Raw genomic sequence first — 27,379 nt, forward strand, 5'->3', positions numbered from 1 at the left:
TAATTTCTGGCCACATCAACTACCTCTTTGAGTAACGCCACTGTCTCCCAACAACAAGCTTAAACTGTGTCCTTGCCTTTAAGATGTACCCTCCTCTCTACTTATCTGAGTAACGGCATAATCTTACCATTCGTTGTCTATTATCTCTTACCCTCTCTCCTGTTTTGATAGTCTTTTCTTGCATAATATCTGCGACTAGATTGTAAGATATTCAGGGCACAGATCTATTGTCTTATTTTTATGGTAAGGTGCCTAGTACTCCATCTGGTTCTGTAAAATAATGATAATCACTAGAACAGATGAGGAAGGTTGAAGAGAAGATGTGGAATTAGGAGGGGAGTTGGTCCATGAGAAATTGCTTATTAAATACTGTGTATAAAGAAAACGTTGGCCAGTTGTTATACTATGGCAAACAAAAGCATTATTAAAGGATTGTGATTGTTTTGCAATTTGCAGTGGTCTTGCTAAAGATGGTGCGCTCTCACTCGTACACTAAAAAAAAAAAAAAAAGTGTGTGTGGGAGAGCTGAGATTCCCATGCAGTAAAGGGGAAACATGTAAAAATGGTTACCCAAGTACAAATAATATAGTAAATGATGAGTGGCTCTCCTAGAGCAAGGACACTCTTTTTGTCTCACTTGCTATGGTTACTGCAGCATCTGTTGATATAGTAATTCATCTGCCAGAGGACTGGAAGAGCCAGATTAAAAATTATAAAAGCTGCCAAATTTGCATAAAAAAGTTTTATCTCTTATCCATATTATTATATACTATGTTTGGGTGGCCTTTAGAATTCTACAATCCATTTAGTGTTTGTTTTGTAAGTACAGTGAAAGATCAGATTCTTACTACATCTCCATTCATCATGTATTATGTTTTTGTTCTAGCAATTTTCCTTGGTTCTTTCCGAGTGCCTTATGAGGAAATCAAAATGATGATATTGGAAGTAGATGAAACACAGCTGGCAGAGACCATGATTCAGGTATGTAAATTGACAGGCAGTTTAAATACCAATATTTCAGTGTAAGTGTCTCATTAAACAGAAACCTGTTACTGACAAAAACTCTTAACACAAATTATTCAGCTGGAAAATCATTGCTGCATAATTAGTTTCTTAGCATTTCTAGTAAGCAAACAAAACTCAATCTTTTTTTACATTTGCAGAGTAGATAAATCTTATCTAAACACTTGCATTTATATTCTGCTTTAGTATTTGTTTCCTTATTACCAGCATCCAGAATGCAACTCCACTTTATGTATGTATTCAGACAGATAAACCAGTATTTAATTACTTTTTGTTTCTACCATTCACAAAAAATCATTTTGCAGGTAACACTCTGTGTTACCTTCACCTGTATTGCACAAAGCTGTCACATTGTTCCTTGTCATGAACTAGGCAGAAAAAGATTTTTCTTTTCAATTAGAGATGACTTGATCTGGGATCCTACCTTCAGAAATTCCATCAGCCGCTTATCTGTGAATGCTTCCCTGGAGTGTAATTGTACAGCATTTCACATTCCACAGCATTTTATTCAAAGCAGAAAATCAATACAGTTCTATTTGGGTACAAAAGAATCTGATTCTTAATATTACTTCTATTCTAAGTATTATTTAAAGAGTGATAAGTTAAGGAATCTGACTACACTCAGTGGAACATAATCAACGGATTATGCTACAAATACTCGATAGTTCTGCATGACCTAGGTTGAAAAAATATCATAATTGCATGTTACAGACAGTGTTTTGGGGCATGCGTTTCCTTGGCCACTTGTTTTATTGCTAGTTATTGATATGTGTTTGGTAATGTGACTTGCTTCCTTTGTTTATTTTTTTTTATTTTATTTTTTTATTTTTTAAGGTTTGCTATCTGGTAAATCAGAATATCTCAGGATCTAGAAGTTTTTATAGTAAGCTGTCAAACTTCTAAAATATTAACATAGTATTTAAAATGTGTTAGAATTTATTTGAAACTTTAAAATATTGATAGACTCACAAATGTGATCTTCTAGTCTGACCCCCTGCGTAACATCGGCCATAGGACTTCCCTGTATTAATTCCTGCTTCAAGTCCAATAGTTGTGCTTGAAGTAGAGTACATCTTTTTGGGGGGGAAAATGCCATCTTGATTTAAAGATTTACTATGATGGAGGATCCAGCACAACCCTTTACAAGTTGTTGCAGTGATTAATTGTCCTTATTGTTAAAAATGTGTGCCTTATTTAGAGTCTGAATTTGTCTAGCTTCAACTTCCACCCTTTGGTTCTTGTCATACCTTTGTTTGCTATTGTGAAGAGCCCTCTATTATCAAATTTCTGTTCACCATGTAGGTCCTTACTACTTACCATGTAGGTACCCACTGCCTCTTCCATGCTAGAGTCCCTCACTGTGAAGAGGAAAGTCTCCAGCAGCAGGGAGGCATCAGGCAGTGGGACACTACATTGTTAAAGAGCAGTGTAGGTGGAGAGGCATTCCATGGTGAGTAGATACATACCTGGGTATATGCTCACAAGATTCAGGAATGTCTATTCACCTAAAATGCTTCACCATCTACACTATTTATACCTGTGCTAGAGGGGGGAGGGGCTAACCATTTATGTACTCTACCCTGAAAGGACTGCGCAGTGTAGATATACTGATATATTGTGAATGATAAGTATTTCATCATCATATAATAGGACTACATCAGCTGTTTTTTCTTCCAAACACAGAACATTTATTTATTTAAATATTTATTTGAACACTTCTGACTTTTCTGTGTCATGATTAACAATTCTAATACTGAAAAATCTCTCCTTATTGTCCTTAACATTCCTGGCCAGAGATTTCTTCTTAGGTCCTTTTGCTTCCCTTATCAATTTTGTACACTTAACTTCTGATTTATATTGATTGCTATCAACTTTCACTTTTTTCCATTTGGTGTGTGATTGTGCATGTGTGTGTGGAGATGTATATATTTATATTTTTAAATATAACAAATATACCAAAAGACTTGATTAATCATAATACACAAAGTAATTACAGGATTAGAATAAAGGGAGGGGAAGTGACATAAACTTATCTTCAGGATTTGCATTTATCATAGACCTTTCAAAAGTCAGCCCAAATTGCTTTGATTTTTTTCAGGCATTACCCTTCTGCAGAATGCTAGTTATTTGTTAGCTGTGAGGTCAGCTATATCACTTAGCTAGGAATCAATGTTTGGTGGGGATCAACTTTTTTCCATTTTTGCACTATTACATTTTTGGCAAGGAAAGTTACATATTTAAACCACACCACCTACCATCTAACCTCCAGGTATCAGGAGTATATCCAAGAATGAAACTTAAGGAGGAGGGCTCCAACATACCATCAAATATCAAATTGGTCTTTTGACTCACTTCATACCAGAAATTCTTGATTCAGGGCACTCTCCAAACTAATGTAGCACCAACTTACATTTCCAACAGCAGTCAGCATTTATGAAGCCCATTACCATTAGTTTATGTAGTGACCAGTATGTTCAGGGGAAAAAAAGGTCTTTTGTTGAATTAAGTCAGTCTCAGATCTATAGATGCTTTTTTTTAAAACAATGATTGTTTTTATAGCTGCTTTTACATCCACTGTAAATGAGGCTGTTTATAAAATCAGTATAGCCTTCTTTCTCGACTATGTAATTTTGGCTTTTTGGGGAATCTAGTATAATGTTCTTAAACAGTTCCCAATTATCATTCTCATTATTCTGTTTAAATTCTTTCTCCTGGCTGATTTGGCTCAACTGTTTTCAGCTTTATCTTTCAGTAAAAATGTAGTATCTAAAATGTATATATACCAGCATTCATTGTAACTACTATAGTTGGGGGTCTGCCATTTCTCTTGAAGATGGGAGCGAGTCTGATAACTAAGTGAGGATTGAGAGACCTATCTTAAAGTTATTCTCTTCAGAAGTGGTGGTGTTCTTTTTTTTTTTTAAAGGATGTGTCATTTACGTGTCATTATGTGTTCCTTCTCCTGTCCTAAGACACTGAATTAACAGACAATACTATGATACCTCATAATAGCAGCAAGAGAGCAGAGTTGTAAACATAAATCTCACCTTCACAGGATAGTGAATCTGGCGCTGGCAGTCTTTCCTCTTGGCCTCTCTTCACTGGAGGAAATCTTATTATTCCTGTGTTAATTCGGACCTCTAAAGTTGTGGTCTTCTCCTTCCACCCCCTTTTTCCTGCCTCTTCCTCAGCTCTGTGTGGTTACCAATATGAGTCTCCTGGGTTTGAGCTGTGCATCCAGGTAATTTGTCAACCCAGGTCTTGACCCATTGAAGAATGAAAGGGGAATGTCAGGCTCCTTGAGCTATGGAGCTCCCATCTTACTCTTCTAATTTGGGAGCCCCAGGTCCTGAACATCCTTCTCTTTGTCTGTAGTGACAATCAAACAGTGGTGGCTTCTGACATCTGTTAAGGAGGTACTGGCACTGCTCCCCTCCTTTCAGAGGTAATGCTTTTATGTGTTTGGCTAGAACTTGCCTTCTAGCAATAGTGCTGGAGTGCTGTGAAAACATGCTTGTAGACTGGCTCAGTCAGAAACTGTTAAGGGAGAATACAGCCCCAGTTCTTTCATTTTTGAGGCCATTGCCAGAGTGTAAGGCACTTCGTTATTTTCTTAATGGTATCCATCAAGTGTCCTTATTTTATTTTCAGACCCCCTACCCCCTCCAAGTGCTCACACTCCTTTGCAGTGCTTTTTATGGAGTTGAAATGGGAAAGTGAGATGTTGCTTCCGCTGCTACCAACAGTGGTGAAAAAGGTCAGACAGGATAAAACTGTTTTTCCTAGCTCCATAGTAACTTCATTGCTGCTGGTTTTGAGATCTCACAGGCCTAGAAGTGAACTCTCTTGCGAACACTTTCCAAGATGCCAGACCTGCTCTTTGAAAGCCAGGTGCTTTGCCATCACCTTTATCTCAGGGTAGCTGCATGATCTTTGAAGGAAATTTCTTAAAGGGAGGTTTCTTGGCTGAGGTGACAGACTGTCAGAAGAGCAACAGAAAACTTGTTGTTGCCTCTCTGATTTATTCTGATCTGGAAGATCTCTATGGCCTGATGTGACGACATACTATTATTGCCTTCCTGTTTACTTCTGGGTGTTTTAGATTGTCTCTCATTAGTATTCAAAAAGGGACCCAGACTAGTGATTCATCAAGAGATTCCTCAGTGGGACTTGATCTACATCCTGCAGGTTCTAATGCAACCCCCAGTTGATCCCCTTGTGCAGATTTCTTTCCTTTAGGACAGCCATTAGTGTTGCAGGAATTTCAGACAGAAGAGTAAGTTGAACTTCTTTACATAGTCTCTCTGACAATTTGCCAATTTTTTCCAGAAAAAGTGGGGCGTTTTCAGCCTTCTTTGGAATTTGTTCCCAAGGAGAGTACCTAGTTCCACCTGAACAAACCCATATCTCTTCCTCTCTTAGTCCTGGCATCTCTCTCCCTACCGTCCTGAGGTTCAGAGATTGCATTTATTGAATGTGTGTTCTCCTCTACTTTTTTTCTTTTTCCTTTTTGACTTTAGAAAGTCAAAGCAACTGTTTGTCTATTTTGAGGGTTGCAACAGGGGCAAGCCTACAGATAAAATCACTATAGTAGAACCTCAAAGGTATGAAAACCAGAGTTACGGACTGACCAGTCAGTTGGACACCACGTGGAACTGGAAATAAGCAATCGGGCAGTAGTGGAGGTTAAAAAAAAAAAACAAATATGGTACTGTACTTGTATTGCATCTTAAGGTAGCCACATCTGGGCTGCCAGTCCCTACCTCCACCCGTGAGGCAGCTACTTACTGGTAGGAGGTGAAGACACTGTTCAGAGTTAAGAACAATCTCCATTCCCGAGGTTCTGTAACACTGAGGTTCTCCTATATTGGTAGGTGCTGGCGTTAGGTTGTGCTCTCACAATGTGTAAATGAGGCTATGGTCTGGTTCCCAATTTGCAAGATGCCATGTAACGAAAGAGTTTTCTGCTTCATGGGCAGTGAATGCTGAGCATTCATTTCCAAGGTGTGTAAGGTGGCAACGTGGTTGTCTCCTCACTATTTGTATATCTTTATCTCTGCTTCCCAGGATGCCTTCTTTGGCTGCGGGGTTCTGCTATTGATACAGTAAGGTAGCTCTGCTTCCTAGGTTTACTGCTTGATACATGCACTGTGTCTCTCTTAATACCCTGTCAGAGGATAGGAGAAGATAGACATACAAAAAGGGAAAATTACTTAGTTGTTTGTCATAGTCTCCTCTTTTTCTTATCCTACCTTCCACCCTCCTTCCCAATGGGTGATATGCTCTGCCTGTTTATTATTACCATTGTGTTTCTTGTTTTTCTCTGCTGTCTGCCATTTATCCATTGTCACAGGAGGGGAGAAGAGGAGGCTATGAGAAACAGAGCTACAGTAAATAATTTTCTGTTTGAAAATCTGTCTCAAAAAACACTAATGTGCTCCTACTCAAATAACCCAGTCTTGCACATAACGGACTCCTGCCAATAAATAATAGAAACAAATCTGGTCTTCCCTCCTCCTTCCCCCCACCATCCACCATAATGACATGTAAACTCTGAAAGCATATTTTGAACTATTTAAATATTAACATTGTTTTTCCTCTGTTCCCCCCCTCCCTCCAAAAAGGGGAGGGGGAATAAAGAGAAGAAAATATAAATTAACCGTAAGGGCAAAAATGTAACTAAGTCATCCCTCAAGTGTTAAGGTTCTTAGACTTGTGTTGACTTGCAAAGTTGGTTACATATAACCGCTGAACGAGTAAATGAAAATACTTTCCATGGACAATATGGGCAAATTAAAGATCCTTAGCATTTGCACTTGTCTTTCCTGTTATGACAGGATGTCCAGGTCTAGGATCTCAGAGAGATATAGAGCGTCTTTTTTGTTTTGTTTTTAAACTTATCTGGCAACTAGGCCAGGTGAGTCTCATTGGTGAAAGCTTCAAAGGATAAAAGATGGTGTCTAAGGTAAGGTAGGTGGCATAGGATTAGACATGGGAGAGTTTTATTATTTTGTTTTATTTGTAGGTTCTTCTATAGTGATGATCATAGTAATTTTTGAGAACCTCACAACCATCTGTTGGGGAAAATCTCCAGAAACAGCTGGCTCAGGAGGAAGTTGAGGCTAAGATTTATGTTTATTTTTTTCTTAAGAATAAAGTAGTACCACCCATGTAAGGTGTGAGTTTTGGGTGCTAAACTTGTCTGTCTGTATTAGACTGTATTGAGAGATGATGGGGACTCGCTTCATTCACATCTCATACTAATAGTGGAATTTCTGGTCATACTGCAAAAAGGAGACAAATAGAGGACGTTCTGAAATGGTTGGCTGTTCAGCAGTAGCAGCTAAACCAGGATGCACCACAACAGGAAGAAACTCAACAAGCATAGATTGAATTTTTGAAGATGAACCAGACTGTCATCCTGTCCAAAAGAGGCAAGAGCTTCAGTAGGAGCTGATTCGGGGGTCACTAGCCCAAGTTGTGCTGCCTAGCTGCCAGTAAGCCCAACCTCTTTATTGCCCAGCCTGAGACTAGAAGATGCCCAAAGGTGTTTATACAGTCACTTTCAAGCAGATTGGCACATTATCTCAGTGTAGGATGAATCCAGTGCCATATATTTGATACTTTTTCTGATGGGAGAGGTACAGACTTTGTACTGGATATATAGTCTGGTGCAGAGTGCTATGCTGTGAAGGCTAATTTATTGAATTGATTGGGTGTTTCAAGGGAGAAGTGTTTGCATGGGTTTCCAAATGGGCTGTATTCCATGGAAATGTGACCAAGTGCCTTCCCTGGTGTGTAAGAGGCCAGCGATTAATTTTCTCAAGCCCAAAACTGTATGTTAAGGAAAATAACAGTTGTATTTATATCGGAGCAGTACTTGGTTAGTTTGCAAACTTGGATGTGCCTACAATAGCTGTCAGAGCCTGTGAAACCATGTATTCTTGATCGAGTAGTGTCCCTACGGGTGCACCACTGTTGGTGCGTTTGCGTCCCTTCGATACTGATGGGAGAACTTTGGTAGCCATGTTTGTTCAGCCCGCACATGTGGTGTCCCCTCCTCGTGCTCTGCTATGAAGCTAACCAGTGCTGCGCAGGTGAACCCCACTCAGTTCCTTCTCAACTGCCCCAGCTAGAAACAGAGCTAATAGCAGTTCGTTCATGAGATTATTTCTCTCTGAGAACTTCAATTGTTAGTTAATCCCTTTCTTATTTATAGAAGTTTCTTTATTTTCTCTCTCAAAAACAAACAAACAAACAAAAACACACACAACCCAAAACCACTTTTTCTCCCTCTTTCCCCAGCACAGTCTGTCTGCCACAGCACAGGGTCTTCCTGGTTCACTAGGCTTTAAGAGGTGCCTCTCGTTTAAGGAGGCCATCCCTGTAGCGGATAAATATTACCACTGCATCTTTTCCTCAGGGAAAGCCACATTTCCTAAAAGTGTGGTCTCTGCCAACAACTCAAGTCCAGATGTCGGAAGGATTGAGAACTGGGAATAAAACTCCTCCTTATGGAGGTAGCTCTTCAACTGTCCCTGCCTTGAGCCAGGAGTCATCCAAATCGCACGAATCTTCCCCACAGCCCTTGACATTTAAAGACTATGGGTCAAAGAAAACCGCCAAGGAACCCTCATGTGAGGCTTCAAAACAGAGAGCCGTGAGTCCCCGGAGTGAGCCTTGAACTAGCTGAAAAAGATCACCAGTACATTTTGTATCGTCAGTACCAAAACAGTCTAAACATATCTATAGCTCACGAGGGTCTGAAGTGGCAGGTAGATATAGGTACCATTGATGCACCCAAGGATCTGATGGGCATAGGCACTGAAGCAATGGTACCGACAGATAAAGGCAAGGACAGAGACCGCACCACCCCCAAGAAGACGCTGCCATACCAGCACTACCATTGGCACCATCAACAGTGAGCCATCCCTGCTATAGTCTTAGCCTTAACAACCTCCTCAGGTAAGGAGTTCCGCAAGTTGACTGTGCGCTGTGTGAAGAAGAACTTCCTTTTATTTGTTTTAAACCTGTTGCCTATTAATTTCATTTGCTGACCCCTAGTTCTTATATTATGGGAATAAGTAAATAACTTTTCCTTATCTACTTTCTCCACATCACTCATGATTTTATATACCTCTATCATATCCCCCCTTAGTCTCCTCTTTTCCAAGCTGAAAAGTCCTAGCCTCTTTAATCTCTCCTCATATGGGACCCGTTCCAAACCCCTAATCATTTTAGTTGCCCTTCTCCGAACCTTTTCTAATGCCAGTATATCTTTTTTGAGATGAGGAGACCACATCTGTACGCAGTATTCAAGATGTGGTCATACCATCGATTTATATAAGGGCAATAATATATTCTCCGTCTTATTCTCTATCCCCTTTTTAATGATTTCTACCATCCTGTTTGCTTTTTGACCGCCTCTGCACACTGCATGGACATCTTCAGAGAACTATCCACGATGACTCCAAGATCTTTTTCCTGATTTGTTGTAGCTAAATTAGCCCCCATCATATTGTATGTATAGTTGGGGTTATTTTTTCCAATGTGCATTACATTACATTTATCCCCGTTAAATTTCATTTGCCATTTTGTTGCCCAATCACTTAGTTTTGTGAGATCTTTTTGAAGTTCTTCACAGTCTGCTTTGGTCTTAACTATCTTGAGCAGTTTAGTATCATCTGCAAACTTTGCCACCTCACTGTTTACTCCTTTCTCCAGATCATTTATGAATAATTTGAATAGGATTGGTCCTAGGGCTGACCCTTGGGGAACACCCCTAGTTACCCCTCTCCAGTCTGAGAATTTACCATTAATTCCTACCCTTTGTTCCCTGTCTTTTAATCAGTTCTCAATCCATGATAGGACCTTCCCTTTTATCCCATGACAACTTAATTTACGTAAGAGCCTTTGGTGAGGGACCTTGTCAAAGGCTTTCTGGAAATTTAAGTACACTATGTCCACTGGATCCCCCGTGTCCACATATATGTTGACCCCTTCAAAGAACTCTAATAGATTAGTAAGACATGATTTCCCTTTATAGAAACAATGTTGACTTTTGCCCAACAATTTATGTTCTTCTATGTGTCTGACAATTTTATTCTTTACTATTGTTTCGAGTAATTTGCCCGGTACCGACGTTAGACTTACCGGTCCGTAATTGCCGGGATCACTTCTAGAGCCCTTTTTAAATATTGCCGTTACATTAGCTATCTTCCAGTCATTAGGTACAGAAGCTGATTTAAAGGACAGGTTACAAACCCTAGTTAATAGTTCCACGATTTCACATTTGAGTTCTTTCAGAACTCTTGGGTGAATGCCATCTGGTCCTGGTGACTTGTTAATGTTAAGTTTATAAATTAATTCCAAAACCTAGTTTAGTAGCACTTCAATTTTGACAGTTTCTCAGGTCTGTCACCTACAAAAACTGGCTCAGGTTTGAGAATCTCCCTAACATCCTCAGCTGTGAAGACTGAAGCAAAGAATTTTAGTTTCTCCACAATGACTTTATCGTCTTTAAGCGCTCCTTTTGTATCTCGATCATCGAGTGGCCCCACTGGTTGTTTAGCAGGCTTCCTGCTTCTGATATACTTAAAAAACATTTTATTACCTTTTGAGTTTTTGGCTAGCCGTTCTTCAAACTCCTCTTTGGCTTTTCTTACATTTTTACACTTAATTTGGCAGTGTTTATGCTCCTTTCTATTTACCTCGCTAGGATTTGACTTCCACTTTTTAAAGGAAGTCTTTTTATCTCTCACTGCTTCTTTTACATGGTTGTTAAGCCATGGTGGCTCTTTTTTAGTTCTTTTACTGTGTTTCTTAATTTGGAGTATACATTTAAGTTGGGCCTCTATTATGGTGCCTTTAAAAAGCGCCCATGCAGCTTGCAGGGATTTCACTTTAGTCACTGTACCTTTTAATTTCTGTTTAACTAACCCCTTCATTTTTGCATAGTTCCCCTTTTTGAAATGAAATGCCACAGTGCTGGATTGTTGAGATGTTCTTCCCACCACAGGGATGTTAAATGTTGTTATATTATGGTCACTATTTCCAAGCGGTTCTGTTATAGTTACCTCTTGGACCATTCAGGACTAAATCTAGAATTGCCTCTCCCCTTTTGGGTTCCTGTACCAGCTGCTCCAAGAAGCAGTCATGTAAAGTATCAAGAAATTTTGTCTCTGCATTTTGTCCTCAGGTGACAAGTTCCCAGTCAATATGGGGATAATTGAAATCGAGTTCTTAATTTTGATAGCCTCTCTAATTTCCCTTAGCATTTCATCATCACTATCACTGTCCTGGTCAGGTGGTCGATAATAGATCCCTAATGTTATATTCTTATTAGAGCATGAAATTACTATCCATAGAGATTCTATGGAACATGTGGATTCACTTAAGATTTTCACTTCATTTGATTCTACATTTTCTTTCACATATAGTGCCACTCCCCCTTCCCCCCTCACGACTTGTTCTGTCCTTCCGATATATTTTGTACCCCAGAAGATTGTCTCATTGATTGTCCTCAGTCCACCAGGTTTCTGTGATACCTATTATATCAATAGGTTTGTTCTGTGATACCTATTATATGAATGGGTATATCAATAGGAGCAGCCGGACAATCCATCCTCTTCCACTCTCTGACTCCACCATCTCAACCAAGCTTCATAGTCAGCAGCGATGATTGTAGTATTAAATTGTTTCTTTAAACTTGTTTAAAACTTATTCCTGTATTAAATTGCTTGTTTCAAATTGTTTAAAATGTATATAATGCCTTTTGTCTGGCAAAAAATAAATTCTCTGGAACCTCCCCTCCCCCCATTTACATTAACTCTTATGGGGAAATTGGATTCACTTAACATCATTTCACTTAAAGTCACATTTTTCAGGAACATAACTACAATGTTAAGTGAGGAGTTACTGTAAGTCAATAGGCTAAAAAAAGACAAAGTCTGAGCCAACTGAGATCAGAGGGAGAACACCAAGGAAACTATTTACTATGAACTAGATAATAAGGAATGTCTAGATGAGGTAAAGAAGTCAAAACGTGGAGAACATGTGGACAGAGCATGTGATAAAGGGACTGGTTCCTATTAAGTAAACAAATCAATCCTAAAATGTTTGCACTTACTGTACATGACATCAATGAAATATGTAAATGTATATAAAAATGTGAGAGTTTCTGTATGACATTGGAACTATGATGTACCCTCCATCCACCCCACTGCGTTTGAGTCTGATCAGCTCAGTGTAGCATTGTTGTGTGCTAAATACAAATACATGAGTGATGAAGTCGGGAGTTGAACTGAGTTCTTGGGAATCTGAGTGGAAAAAAGTCTTGGAGGGAATCCTTAAGAAGGGTCACAGCCAATATTCCCTCCAATTTTTTACATCCATGCACGTAATGAATTTTGTTATGTGCACCAAGATGGAGGTGATGTGTGAGAAATGACCTTCATATTGGTGCACATAACAAAATTCATGTGGTGGGGATGGGGCCCAAGGGTTTGGGATGTGAGAGGGGGCTCAGGGCTTGGGCAGAGGGTTGGGGATAGGGGGTGAGGGCTCCAGCTAGGGGTGAAGGCTCTGAGGTGGGGCTGGGGATGAGGGGTTCAGAGTGTGAGGGGGGGGCCTCAGGGCTGGGGCAGAGGATTGGTGTGTGGGCTCTGGGTGGGGCTGGCGATAAGTGTTTCGGGGTGCGGGGGCGGGGTCTAGGGCTGGGGCAGAGGATTGGGGGCAGGGGGTGAGGGCTCCAGCTAGGGGTGAAGGCTCTGATTTTGGGCCAGGGATGAGGGGTTCAGGGTGTGAGAGGGGGCTCAGGGCTGGGGAAGAGGGTTGGAGTGCGGGCTCTGTGGTGGGGCCAGGGATGAGGGGTTTGGGCTGCAGGCTACCCCGGGGCTGTGGTGGGAAGGACGACTCCCCCACCAGCTCTGTCTTGCCCCAACAGCTCGAGGCTAGGGGAGAGGAGCCCCTCCCTCAGCCCAGCCCAAGCTGCCGCAGCCAAGAACAGGCTCCTCTCTGGGACAGGTCTGCGCTGGGGCTGGTGGGGAGGGGCGCCTCTCCCTGCCACGGCAGGTCCACACTGGGGCCGGCGGGGAGCGGTGGTTCTCCTCCGCCATGGCAGGTCCACGCTTTGGGGAGAGGCATCTCTCCCTGCCGCAGCCCTGAGCCCCTACGCAGAGCTTAATAGGTGGTGCTGCAGTCGCGCAACTTAGAGGGAACTTAGATCACAGCCCTATTTGTTGCTCTGGGATGGTCAGGTTGCAGGTGCTCTCATCAAGATTGACTATTACTCTGTTTACTAGTTTGACAGCTAGATCTTGTGGACATTGCTAGCTCCACCCATGGCAGTAAACGTTGGAAAATCTATGAAGTCTTGTCTACTCACTCTGCTCGTATTAATAGTGTTGCGGCCCTGATGTAGATGAGTCACCAACTACTGCTGGTGTTCTGAGCACTATGTTGTTCATAGATTTTTAGGCCAGAAGAGACCATTAAATCATCTAGTCTGCCCTTCTTTATATTACGAACTAGCAAATTATTTACATTTACCCCTGGATTGAGCCCAAAAATATGTTTTTGACTAAAGCATATCTTCCAGAAAAGCATCCAGTCTTCATCTGAAGATATGAAATGATAGCGAATCTTACCTTGGGGTAGTTTGTTCCAATGGTTAATCAACCTCACTGTTAAAAATTTGTCTTGTTCCTAATTTGAGTTCGTCTGGCTTCATTTTCTAGCCATTGGTTCTTATTATGACTTTCTGTGGTAGGCCTGATATTTAGTATCTGGTGTTTTCTCCCTGTGAAGGTACTAGCCACCTGTTGATCTTTTTTTGGGGGGGGTGGGGGTTGGGGGGTACTGAGCACTTAGATATGTCACTGCAAGGCACATTGTTCAGCCCTTGAATCATTTTTGCGGTTCTTTTCTATATCTTCTCCAGTTTTTCAATGCCCTTTTTAAAATGTGGGCACTAGACACCAGAACTGTATCCAGTATTACGTTGTTGGTCTCACCGATGCGGTATACAAAGGTAGTATCACCTCTCTCTTCCTACTTATTTATTCCATCTTTATAAATCTAAGGATTAAATTAGCCCCTTTTGCCACAGCATCGTACTCGTAATAAATTCTTATCAGTTGCTACTTTTTAGGGTACTGTCCCCCCATTCTGTAGATATGGCCTGCATTACTTATTCCAAGATGTATGACGTTGTATTAGTCTGTATTAAAATGTATTGTTTGAAATGTTTATTGAATACTTTTTACTTTTCTGCATGATTAATAGCTATTTTATCATTCTTATTCCATTGTTCAGATTTCTTTTGATCTTCTTATATTTTTAAAAACTGCTTGTTAAAGCAAAAACTGTTGTCCCTGAATATTTCCCACAAGTTTTTAGCATCGCTTCTTAATTTTCTGTATTTAATAACTTCTAATGTTCTTTGGTGTGTATTGTAGCCCACTTCTCATTTTTTGAAACTGAAACTTCCTGACTAGCCGATGCTTGAGAACCATATCAGAAATGGGGGATGGAACAGTTAAGAAGAGGGGAGGGAGGAGTTACTTGCCCAGGAGCCTAGCAGACATGACAGGGCAACCAACGTCAGTCCCAGAAAGCCACTCATTGCAGAGACTGCCCACACATGTGCACTGAGCTCAGACAGGCACAGAGTTTGGGGAAGAGAGTTGTCTGCAAGTAGTTGTATTCGAGCAGCACAAGAAGATCCAGCAGTTCTGTGCTGACTGTAGGAGAAAACTGTTTTGCCTCTTGGTCAGAAGTGTCCAGGCAACCTTAAGTACCCAGTTTCATAGGAGAGAAGAGAGGAGGCCTCACAATCCAAATCCAGAGGGAAAGGACTATCTGGAGCATGACCCACTGGGCCTCCCTTACCTTGGAAACCAAGGGAAGGCCAGGGTTTGAGGAACTAACGAGAAAACTGCCTGCCTCACAGTGGGACATCATTACAGGTTATACTGGTCATACATCATGTAGTGAGGACAGGGTTCCTGGGTAAGAAAGTTCAGTCTGATTTCCATGTTTTTAAGAACAGAAGGAAAGCTCAAAAATAAGGTTTATGCTTTTAGGTTGCTAACTTTTCTGTCTCTGCTGTGTTGAAAGTGGGGGAGGAGGTCAGTTGGTTCATATGATTCTAAAATCTTACCTTTAAAAATGTGCTAATGTTTATAGTATTTAATACATATGCATATCAAGTAAACATACAGCTTATAGCTATATGTATAAGACAAATATTATTTTGTGTAATTCTAAGCTGCTTTTCTAACTCATTATTTTACCACTTGCTTGCCACTTTGGAATTGGTTTCTTCAGTCTGAGTGTCTGTCAGTTTCTGTTTACGTAGAGAAGAAAGAACTTTGTGGGTACAGAAACAAACTAATTATATCACTGACAGTGAATGTTGAATATTGCTTCCTTACCTACCGAATAGGTTGATTCACGTGTGGCCCCTATAAAAAATGAAATTAAAAATGAGAACACACAGAATACAGAATTATATAGTTTACTTAAACCCCAAAAATAAAAGGAGATAATTATTCATGCCATTTTGCAAGTACCACATTAATGTGTAACTTTCTGTAGCAATCATTTAACTTTAAAATACCTTCAGTGGTGAGAGTTTGTTTCAGGTGGGATTCTGAGTTAGAACATTGGGCCCTCCTAACTTTCTCTTTGTGCTGCTCCAGCAGTGCAAAAATGGACTTTAAGCTGATTCCCATGTGTCAGCCACTCCTGACCTTGCACACTCTTCCCTTATACAAGGTTGTTTTAGATTGGGTAGGGGTGTGGCTATAGTGTGATGTAGCCTTGGGGTTGTTGTAACTTGCATCAGAAACTGGCTTAGCTCCTTGCAGCCTCCATGATTGGGGGTTGTGAGAAATGAGTAGCAAGGTGGTAGAAAGCCACCAGTCCTGCCAGCTGTTTTTCCGCAAAGATTACAGGTTTTCAGACGTTTCAAGGGTCTGAGGGAAAATAATCAGGCTCAAAGGAGAAACCCCCTCTGATCAGCTTTCTTTTCTCATTTGCTGTCTGAATGAGAAGAAAGCTGTCTTCCTGAGCATATGTAATAGGCATTGCTTCAGTCCCGTTTCCCACCTGTCTTCAGAGCTCAATGGGCTGAACCCTTCTGGTTGCGCTCCCTGCACCTTTCTGGCTCTTTCAGATTTCCCATTTTGTGTGTGTGAGAAAGATATTAATGTTGCAATAGCTCACCAGGATAGTGCTGCACTTGAATGTATGCAAATCCACGAAATGTATTTAAATACATGCAGATCTTTGTTGCTCTGGTGTATTGATTGATCATTTGCCATATTGCCAATAATTATTTGCATTAATTAATTAATTGTAATAATTAATCATTTGCCAATCATTGCCAATCATTTGCTAAGCGGCCACATGGGCATCCACAGACACTTTTGCCTGTCACTACACTATTATGTATGACACCACAGTGGACACACTCCTAGGACATGCTGTCCTATCAGCAGCAGTATGTGCTGCTTTGAAGCCCCAGCCTTCCAATTAGAGGCAGTGCTTTCTAGTCACCTACAAGTGGAGCACCGATAGGGACATCACTCGAAGAAGAGAAGGTTACTCACCCTTTGCAGTAAACTGAGGTTCTTCGAGATGTGCCCCGCATGGGTGCTCCACTACCTGCCCTCCTCCCCTCTGCTTTAGAGCCAGATATATACACTCTGCCTCAGAGAAGGAACTGGGGGTGGTCGGACTGCACAGCGCTTTATATATATATATCCCACGCAAAACGTGAGAAGTGGGAGGTGTGCATGTGTGGTCTGAAAGGCACTGCTGATTAAGGTCTCTGATCCCAGGCGCAAGGGGGCCAGTGCACACCGATAGGGACACTCATCTCAAAGAACCTTAGTTATTGCACAAAACAGCCATCAAATCATAATTACTGTTGGTCACTATTGACCTAAAATATAAGTTAGCTGGTATTTGGAACATTTGCATTCAAAAGCTTTGGTCCTTTGAGGTGGCCTTTGGTTAATGGGTCAGAGATCTTGGGTTCAAATATCCAGTGAGGCATCCAGAAAAGAAAGATTTAGCACCTATGTGCCTTGGACATTTATAAAAAATCTAGATAGAATATTAAACAGGTTAATCTTTTAAAAGACAGTGTTTATTTGCTGAAGTAGACAGGGTGCCAATATGAATGGTAAAAATATTACAAAGATTCAGGAGAAAAGACTAAGTATTAAGTACAGTTCTGTTCTATTTAAAGACAGTTTTTTAATTTTTAAAATTGAATTAACTTTGTGTTCACTGAAGGGTGAGATTATGAGCCATACATAATATTGGCAGGGTGATGAGTTAGCTTCCCACACATATCAGTACCCTGACCTATAAATCACTGCAGTTCCTGTTCAGGTGTCATAAAGGGAGAAAGAAAAAAGGAGGATTACTATTGCAAGCTGTGTCCACAAAATAAGCTTGAAATGGCAAAATGAGACATCACTCGGTAGACTGTTGAAAGGTTCAAACAATTTATGCTCCCTTGGCTCCACTTAGCAGTTTGGGACTTACATTTCCCCTCACTAGGGTTTGAATAAATCCATGGGCTCTGCTGCGTTCTTTGGACTTTACTTCCCCTCAGTGGGACTTAGATGCCATGCTCTTCACCTTGAGTTTGGCTATTTCTTGATGTGTTGGGGGAGGTATTGTCTCAAGCCTATTATGTTATCAAAATGAACTAACACTTACAGAAGACTGTATATTGTCCCTATATGATACTTTTCCTTCTGTGCAGTGAACCACTTAATAGTATTGACATGTAAACTTTTGGGCTATATGAGGGCTGGTCTACACTATTGCTATAAATCGATCTAAGTTACGCTACTTCAGTTAGATGAATAATATAACTGAGTTTGACGTAGCTAGATACACTCACCGTGGTGTTTACTCTGCGCCGGGTCGATAGGAGATGCTCTCCTGCTGACTTCCCTTACTCTTCTCGGGGAGGTGGAGTACACAAATTGATGGGAAAGCGCTCTCACATCGATTTAGCGGGTCTTCACCAGACCCGCTAAATCAACACCATCTGCATCAGTTGCAGCAGTGCCAATCTACCGGTAAGTGTGGACATGGCTGAGTTACTGAAATGAATTGGTCAGTTCATACCTCATAGAGCTATTCTTTTATCTGCTCTGCAAACATAGGAAGCCATCACTGCATTCATTTGCACTTGGTTCATGCTTTCAAGATTGTTTTCACAATCTTTATCTATTAAGACTTACTCTTTCCTTTTTTAAAAGATAGCAGCTGTACTTCTGTAGAACAATGTGAGAGAGGTGCTGATATACTGTATAACAGTCAAGTTTGAGCCCTGATTCTGTCTTAGGTCATTGTTGATCTGCAACTCATAGTCATGCCAGATTTTGCAGCATTTTGTGGTGGTTTTGAATTACAAAAATAGGAGCAAGGATAAGGAAGTGCAACTTACTTTCATTTATGACCAAAACACCATTAGCACTCTAATTATTCACCTCTGGAAAACAGTGTGTTAACTCATTGGATACCCTACATCTGAAATTCCTATCGTACTGCATCCACCATGCTTTCTACCTAGGCATGCACTGGAAGTGTATTTTATCAACTTAGTTTGTTCCTTCGAAGTGGTATTCAAAAAAGAATTAAAAATATATACAAGAGGTGTGCTAACCATCACTATGTAATCACTTTTTCTGTGCATTCTTAATCACATTCCTCAATGTACTATGTATATAAATTGTAAGGACTTCAGGACAGAGACCGTGTCTTCACATTTGATTTTACAGTTTGCTGCAATATCAATAATAATCCTGCATGAAAATCTGTAGTTGGATATACAGGCAATGCAAGATTTGAGATTTCCAATGTTCATAATTGAATCATTTTTTTTTTTTTTTTTTTAGAATTTAATAAAACATCTTCCTGAACAAGAGCAGCTAAATACGCTATCCAAATTCAAGAGTGAATATAATAATTTGTCTGAACCAGAGCAGTTTGGAATTGTGGTGAGTACTAGCCCATTGCTGCTATTTTTCACTTGTTTTACATTAGTAACCAGTGTTGAAGTGTTCTCACCTTTTTGTTGTTCCTAATTATAACCAGAGGCAGAAGCTGGAGGAGAAAAGTGATGGTACTTTCTAGATAAATATCAACTGACATATCTATAGTTCCATAAACCCCATTTGTTATATCGTCCTTTGTCTCCTCATTGAAATAAAGTAACTATTAATCATATAACTTTTCTACAGCAAAATCGTTTACAATGGCCATTTCTGTGGTAGAATTTTCATAGATATCTAAAATATGTTAACTCTATAGATATTTTGGAATTTCCATGGCAAAAGTCATTCTGTAACGTGACAAAATGTTAAAAAAAAAAAAAAAAAAAAAAAAAAAAAATCAAATGTTTAGTTAAGATTTCCACACCAACTTTCTGCTGTCAATCCACCATGTATGGGCAAAAATCCCTTTTACATCACCACACTAACCTAACTGTCTTTGGGCATATGTTTTACAGCATATTTTCTAATAGTACAGCTTTTGCTCACCTTAGCAAATCCATAACAGGATGAGTGGGTCACATCATTTTCCAAACACACAGTAGAAGGAATATAGAGGGGTAAGTGAAAGGGTGCAAGGGTAATAGTGCTCATCTGTGTCATGATGGGAAAAACGGTGGGCGAAGTAGAGACCCGTATTTGGAGATTATTGATCTTAATTCTCAATGCCTTTTATGAAGTATTAGTTTTAAAATTAATTTTGATTTGTCACTTTTTTTTCTTTTTGCAAGTCACCTTAGTTCTACCATTAGGCGCAAAACAAGTGGCCTCTGAAGCATTCCAGTCAGCTGGAACAGTTCTTTTTCCCACTAAATGTCAGGATTTGAGCATATACCAGGATGAAGTGTTGATGGGAAATGGGCTTTGTGAAAAGGACTAGTGGAGTATAAAAGTTTTGGTGAGGAGGGCATCACTGATGTTTAGCAATAGATGGATGACTGGAATATGGTGAGTAACCTTTGTAACAATAGGAACAATGCTACTAGGGAGGAAGGCAAGCAGAAAGGGAGATTGGACGTGGAGACAGTGCTGGGTTCTCTACTCTTCTTCCTCCCTTCCCAGTCCAGTGCATAGATTCATCCCTTCATTTCTTGTATGGAGTCTGCTATTGCACAGACTCTGAGATTCTTCCTCCTTTCCACAGCAGACAAGGGAAGAATGATATCAGGAGAACAGAGAAATAGACTCTTCAGCAGGTGTTTTCAACCTTTTACTTGCTGAGGCCCCCCTCAACATACTATTAAAAACCCCAGGACCTAGTGGAGGTAGGGGAGTGCGGACCAGGGCAAGGGACCCTTGGTCATAGGCATAGTTTGACTTCTATTTTGGGGGGGCAAAGGCTGTCGGGGCTCGGGTCAGATCCGCACAGCAGGGTCCAGGGAGGAAGTGCCACCTCCATCCCCGACTCAACTCATCAGACCACCTAGCCAATCTGGGTTGTGGGGGTTGCAACCAAAAATATAACTCAAAGGGGGGACTCAGCTCAAAAAGTTTGAAAATGGCTCAAGGTGCAGGCAGGGGGGAGCTAGGGGCTGTGTATAGGCGAGAGAATAGCTCAAGGTGTGCAGGCAAGAGGTAGTTAGGGGCTGTATTGGGCGGTGGGGTAGCTCAGGGTGCAGGCAAGGGGGTATCTAGGGGCTGTGTGCAGCAGGGGGGGTAGCTCAGGTTGCAGGGAGAAGGATAGCTAGGGGCTGTGTGCTAGGAGGGCTCCCCCTGCGGTGGTTGCTCCCCGAGGGCTCTGCTGGCCCCAGAACTGGGTGTGCCCCCCCTGCCCCGGGAAGCTCTTACCAGCTGCATGAGCAGTCAGAGGGGGCTGGGAGCTGAGGCACCAGCTGCGGATGGGAGACTGCCACAGCTGCCCGCTCAATGGCACCACCAGCCAGAGGATCAACTGCCCCGCACTGCCTGGCTCTGGCCCCCCACAACAACCTGGCCATAGAGCTGGGCCTGAGGGGGGCAAGTGGAGAGGAGAAGGTGGGTGGAGCTGCCCCACTCTGGGTAAGGCACTGCAGTTTGGGGACCACTGGTCTTACCCAGTTTGGCTGTTCTTATTAATTTGTACTCTTTTTGGGTATCAAAGTTAGGCTGGCTAATTCATTATTCTCCAGAATCTCCTTTTTTGACTTTATAAAGATAGACACTATATATGCTCTACTGTAGTCCTCTGAGACTGCACTCATCCTCCATGAGATATGAAAGGTAATTGCTAATGGTTCAAAGATTGCTTTGGCTAGTTCCTTAAATACTGAAGGGTGAATTTCATCATGTCCTGCCAACTTAAATACATCTAATTTATCTAAATATTCTGTAACCAGTTATTTCATTATTTTGGTCTGAGATCCTTCCCCCTTGTTGTTAATATTAATTGTGTTAAAGTATCTGATTACAATTAACCTTTTTAGTAAAGACTGAAGTAAAATAGGCATTATGCTCTTCAGCCTTCCTGTGTCATCCATTATTTGCTCTCCTTCCCTATTAAGTAATAGACCTATACGTTCCTTTGTCTTTTTCTTATGTCTTACTTTCTCCTCTTATTGCCTTTTATGTTCCTTGTTATTTGTAATTCATTTTGTACCTTTGCCTTTCAGATTGGGTTGGGTATATGGTGTACCACACATCCAAAGTTAAACAGAAAACCTCTTCCTTTATGTACATTTACATATTACATTGAATTTATTGTAACTTGCATCACACGTTTTGGGACTGACTTGTTTACTTTGTAGGAACCAATCCCTGCATAGCATTCTCTGTCCATGCATTGTCCACTCTCGACCTATTCTTTATTTCATCTTTATAGTCCTAACTTACTTTGTTCATTGTCCCTAGCATCACGGTGTTTTGTTTATTTTAGCTAGCACAGACACCCTGACTCCAATATACTGCTTGCTAAGGCCCTGTTTACAACTTAATCTTCCATTCACCTTCCCAATCATGCCCACTAAGAAGTGAAGCAAGTTTACTCCTTGGGGAATTCTGCACCACTATGAAAGTGCAGAATTAATGTCCCCCCCACAGATTTTACTCTTTCCCCCCCAGGCAAATAGATTGACACACCCCTCTCACCCCCCCCCCGGGCAGTGTGAGGGGACGGGTGACTATATGGGGAGCTGGCCCCCATCTGTTCACCCCCCTGAATCTGGGACCCCCCCCTTAGCCAGACCACCCCCAGCTGAGTTCCCCCCCTTCCCATGAACAACTGCTTTGCTGAGCCCCAGTGCCTTGCACCTGGACCCCCACCATGCTTAGCCCCAAACAACGGCACCTGGACCCCCAACCCAGGAAGCTGAGTTAATCTCAGAATTGTTTGGATGTTAATTGATATTGCTGCACAGACTGACACAAACAATAGCATGATATTGGTTTTAGTTTCCTTTGAATAAAATTAATGATTTTTTTTTTAAAAAGGATAAAATCGATGTAGAAAAATGTTTAATTCTTTTTGGAGTGTATTACAAAAAATATGGAAAAAGAAACTATAACATATAAAAGTACTAAATATCTATTGGGTGATTTCATTATAGCTTGAAGTACCATTAAAGTCTATTTTGGGGAGAATTAACTATTTAAAGCTTTTTCTTGAAGAAAAAAATTAGCAATTTTAGTAGAGAAATTCTGTTGACATTAATGAGAGAATAAATCTAAATTTCTGAGGATAAATAATTTGGGAACTGTAATTAACATTTTTTAGTTTTTGCATGTGTCAGTTCTTCAGGCTGCTTGTTCTTCAAAAGAATTTATTTAGAGGAGAAAAGACTAATAGTGTAAGCAAATGTATTTTTATCGATTTTTATACATTTAATCTATGTGTGTGTATTACTCCAATTAAGTAGTGGAAATAGAAATTCAAAAGATTTTGTAGTTTTCTTTTATGATAAGCACTGCAAGATTTGCATGATTATCCAAGGCTTGCTTTGTAAATAAATCCCTTAGAAAAACTTGGCAGCTGGTGGAATATTATAACTACATATTTATTTCATTCTCTGTAATATCATTGAAAATCCCAGGTGAGCCCTGCTCCTTGAACTAAAATCCCTGTGAAGGGCTCCTTATTAAAGAGGAAAACTGATTTTTTTTTTTTTTTTTTTGAAGTGGCTACCACTTTGACTGACTACCCCCCACATTGTCTAGAAAAGTCTTCCTCTGGAAAAGGACTATGCATGAAAAATGTCAAGTGATTGCTTTGGCAAAATTGGAATTGGAGAGTGGAGGGATAGTCAAAATCAGACTTGCAATGGAAAGTTGACAGGTTTAACTATTAAGACAATCTAAATTCTGGAAATGTTTTTATCCTCCAAATTTACCACCAACTGAGGCAAAATTGATATTATTTTATTATACAACATTTCTATTATAAATATTTTATCAGCAAATGGCATTACACTATATAATTAGAACATTTTAAAATGAATCCCCCATTTTTTAAATCTTCCTATGCTGTATTTTCTTCCACGTTTGAGCTTTACCAGGCTGAGAAATGTATGCACCAGAAGTTACAACAATTGTACATATGTAATGTGTTGACATTAACATATTGATCATGAACACTACAAGTTTAAAATGTTCTACTTTGGAATGTATCATCGTAAAAGTTCCATTTGGGTGTTCATATTTATTGCCCATGGTTTCCATATCAAGATATTTTTATTTGCTTAGTGCCAACAATATCCTGGATCTTTAACAGTATATAGCAATGCCTGCCATGAACAGTTTACAATCTAAAAATTTTTACACAGTTGACAAGAAAAAGGCTGGTAATTACAACAGACATCTAACTCAGCATGGTGTCTTAAATTCAAACTATGTTCTTGCTGCCATAGGTATCACCAGTAATAAAGATTTTATGGGTCAAATGGTGCCCTCAGTTACACTAGCACTGCCCTATTGTCTTCAAATAATACCTTTGCTGCAACACTACTGCATTTAGTACGTTTGCACAGGTATACATGAGGATATAATTTAAAGACAATGGAACTGCAGAGGATGTTCTGATAATGTAACTTTCATTAACGATTTTGTTGCACAATTGTCAGAATAGATTCCAGTTTACTGTTTCAAATCCAGCGTAGCACTGGAATTCCGATAGTAGTATAGCACAGGGATCAGCAACCTTTGGCATTCGGCCCATCGGGGAAATCCGCTGGCTGGCTGGGACGGTTTGTTTACCTGCAGCGTCCGTGGGTTTGGCTGATCGCAGCTCCCACTGGCTGCAGTTCGCCATTCCAGGCCAAAGTGGGCTGTGGATAGTGGCGTGGGATATAGAGGAAGTTTCTTTTCTTCACTGGGGAAAGGGATTCTACTTTCTGGGGAAAGGGATTCTACTCTCTGTACTTTCTGATCCCCAAGTCCAAGGGAGGGGTGAGACTTATCCTCAGTCTCCATTGTCTCAACAAATACATCAAGTATATGAGACTCTGCATGTATACCCTAGTTACTATTCTTCCCACATTGAATTGCAATGACTAGTTTGTTGCTCTTGATCTTCAGGACACCTGTTTCAATTAGTCGGTTTTCCCAGGTCACAGGAAGTTCCTGAGATTCCTTGTCACTGGTCAACACTATCAGCACATGGTTCACCCTTTTGGCCTGTCATCAGCCCCATGCATCTTTACCAAATGCATGATGGTGGTAGTGGCCTATCTTAGAAGGAAGGGAATTCATGTCTCCCCATATCTAGACCATTGACTAGTGAGAGGCAGATCTGAGGAACAAGTCCTCAGTCATGTCCTGTTCAAGCTGGACCTCTTTAACCAACTGGGGTTGAATTTGAACAAAGCAAAGTTGACACTGACTCCAACTCAAAAAGTGAGTTCACTAAAACTCTACTAAACTCTATGAATTTGAGGGCCTTTTTTCCACACAAGTAATTCCAGGCAATTTGATGCCTTTGTCTGGCTCTCCAATCTCATCCTTCGAACACAATCTCTGTAAACCTGAAGTTACTAGGGCATATGCCACACGCACTTATTTGGTTCAGCATGTGAGATTGCATCTTTGTCGTCTTCAGTCATGGTTGAAGTTGGTCTATTGCTTGATCTGCCAGTCATTGGACAGACTTGTCTGAGTGCTTCTGACAAGTTCAGAGATACTGAACTCTCTACAGTGGTTGGGAAGAACAAGAACAATGTGTGCCAAGGTGTTACCTTTGCCCATCCTCTGCCAACCAGAACAGTAGTTTCCAATGCCTGCCTCCACAATAGGTTGTGGAGCACATCTAGGAACGTTAAATGTTCAGGGTTTGTGGTCACAGACGGAAATGTAGTGCCATAGCCGAGTACTGGAGTTTCAAGCCATTTACAGTGTGTGTTGTGCCTTCTAAGATCAGTTCAGGGGAGTAGCAGTCCACATACTCACCAACAATAGTACTGAAATGTATTATGTGAACAAGCAGACAGGAGCCTACCCCAACTAGCTTTGTCAGCCTACCCCAACTAGCTATTGCAACAAAGGACAAGAAGTGCCGTCAGTTTTGTTCCTGGGTCAGACTCAGCTCAGGTTCTCTAACCGATGCCTTTCATCTGAACTCAGGAATGGACCTAATGTTTACCTTTCCCCCTATTCTGTTCATTTCACAGGCTATCCTCAAACTGAAATGGGACCATGCCAATCTAATACTGCTTTTGCCAACTTGGCCAAGACAAAGTTGGTTCTCTGACCCTCTCAGCCTGTCTGTTTCATCTCCCAAATTTCTTGACCTGCTGACTCAGCATTTTGGCCAGGGTTTTCCTTTGGTACTGAGGAATCTACACCTCATGGCCTGGATGGTACATGGCTAGATGAGGAGGAAGGGCAGTGCTTGGAAGCAGTTCAGAGGATCCTGCTTAATTGTAGAAAAACATCTATTCGCTCTATTTATTGGCTAAGTGTGTTTTTTGGTTTGGTCAATATCTCAGGGAATTCAACACATTTTGGCTTGTGTTTCGGACATTTTGGACTGCTTGTTGCATTTGAAGTCCTTGGGTCTGGCTCTCTCAGCTCATTGAGGGTTTGCTTGTCAGCAGTCCTGGTGTTTCATCTTCTGATCCAAGGAGAGTTGATTTTCTCCAACTCCATGAAAGTGAGATTTCTGAAAGGTATTGTCTGACTATTTCTACTTGTGAACGAAACTGTCTGTGGAATAATAATATTGTACTGGGGGCCCTCATGTGTCTTCCATTTGAGCCAATAGCTACCTGTTCATTGTCTCTCCTCTCCCAAAAGGCAACCTTTCTTGTGGCTGTAACATCTGCAAGAAGAGTCAGTAAATTAGCCTTAATGATAGAATCTTCATATACTTAGTTCTTCAAAGAAAAAGTGTCATTAAGACAACATCCAAAGATTTTGTCCAAAGTGGTTTCATCGTTTCACCTTAAGCAGGTTATTTAATTGCCTGCATTCTTTCCTAAGCTGCACTCAAATGCAGACAAGCAGCATCTCTGTACGTTAGATGTGAGGTAGTGCACTTGGTGTTCTATCTGGAAAGGTCTAAACCATTTTGTTCATTACCTTGACTACTATGTCGATCAGATAAAAGATCAGCTGGTCTCCTCACAGATGATTTCCAGGTGGATATCTCCTGTATGGAGTACCTCAGACTACAGCCCCACAGATATTATGGGCTCATTCAATGAGAGCACATCTGACACCTGTCACATTTTTCAGTGATGTTTCATATTGGATATTTGCAGGGCTGCTACATGGTCTTCTATGCATATTTTTACCAAACACTATGCTATTACCACAAGTACAGCAAACTTCAGGAAGGCAGTTCTGCAAGTCATTGTTTAAGTAGACTCCAAGCCCCACCACCTACCTGAACTGTTTGTGAGTCACCTGAGTGGAATACATGCCTGCAACCACTTGAAGAAGAAAAGACGGTTCCTCACCTGTTCTGTAACGGTTGTTCTTTGAGATGTGGGTGCAGCCATGTATTTCACAGCCGGTCTCCAGCTTTCCACATCAGAGTCTCCAGCCTTGGATTGCAGTGTGAATGAACAGATAGGAGTTGAGGGGTGGGGTTCTAGGGCCAGAGGGCATGAGCACTACCACAATGAGTGCTGCTGCTAAGCCAAGTTCTCTGGTTTCAGTGTGCAGGATGTGTGCATGCCTGAGTGGACTACACATCCACATGCACATCTCAAAGAACAGCAGTTACAATAGAGGTAAGGAATGGTCTTTACCTTGGCTCAATTTTCCAATATAATCTTCTGAGAAACCCTTTGCCGGGAGTGATTCAATCTTGGATTTTTGATTTCTACATCTGCTGTTTTGCCCATCAGCTGGTTAATAGATCTATT

The 27,379-nt window shown here is 40.9% G+C and overlaps 1 protein-coding gene across 1 annotated transcript in view; it reads left to right on the forward strand.

The window, feature by feature from the left end:
• Nucleotides 1-27,379, forward strand: part of DIAPH3 (diaphanous related formin 3) — a 502,197-nt gene that overhangs the window by 230,114 nt on the left and 244,704 nt on the right. The window contains exons 19-20 of the mRNA XM_054013650.1: nucleotides 887-981; nucleotides 18,951-19,052. Of these exons, the coding sequence (XP_053869625.1) occupies nucleotides 887-981; nucleotides 18,951-19,052 (197 nt within the window). The remainder of the gene's footprint in view (nucleotides 1-886; nucleotides 982-18,950; nucleotides 19,053-27,379) is intronic.

Source organism: Malaclemys terrapin, chromosome 1 (assembly GCF_027887155.1).
Source record: "Malaclemys terrapin pileata isolate rMalTer1 chromosome 1, rMalTer1.hap1, whole genome shotgun sequence".
In the NCBI taxonomy this organism is placed as follows: domain Eukaryota; kingdom Metazoa; phylum Chordata; order Testudines; family Emydidae; genus Malaclemys; species Malaclemys terrapin.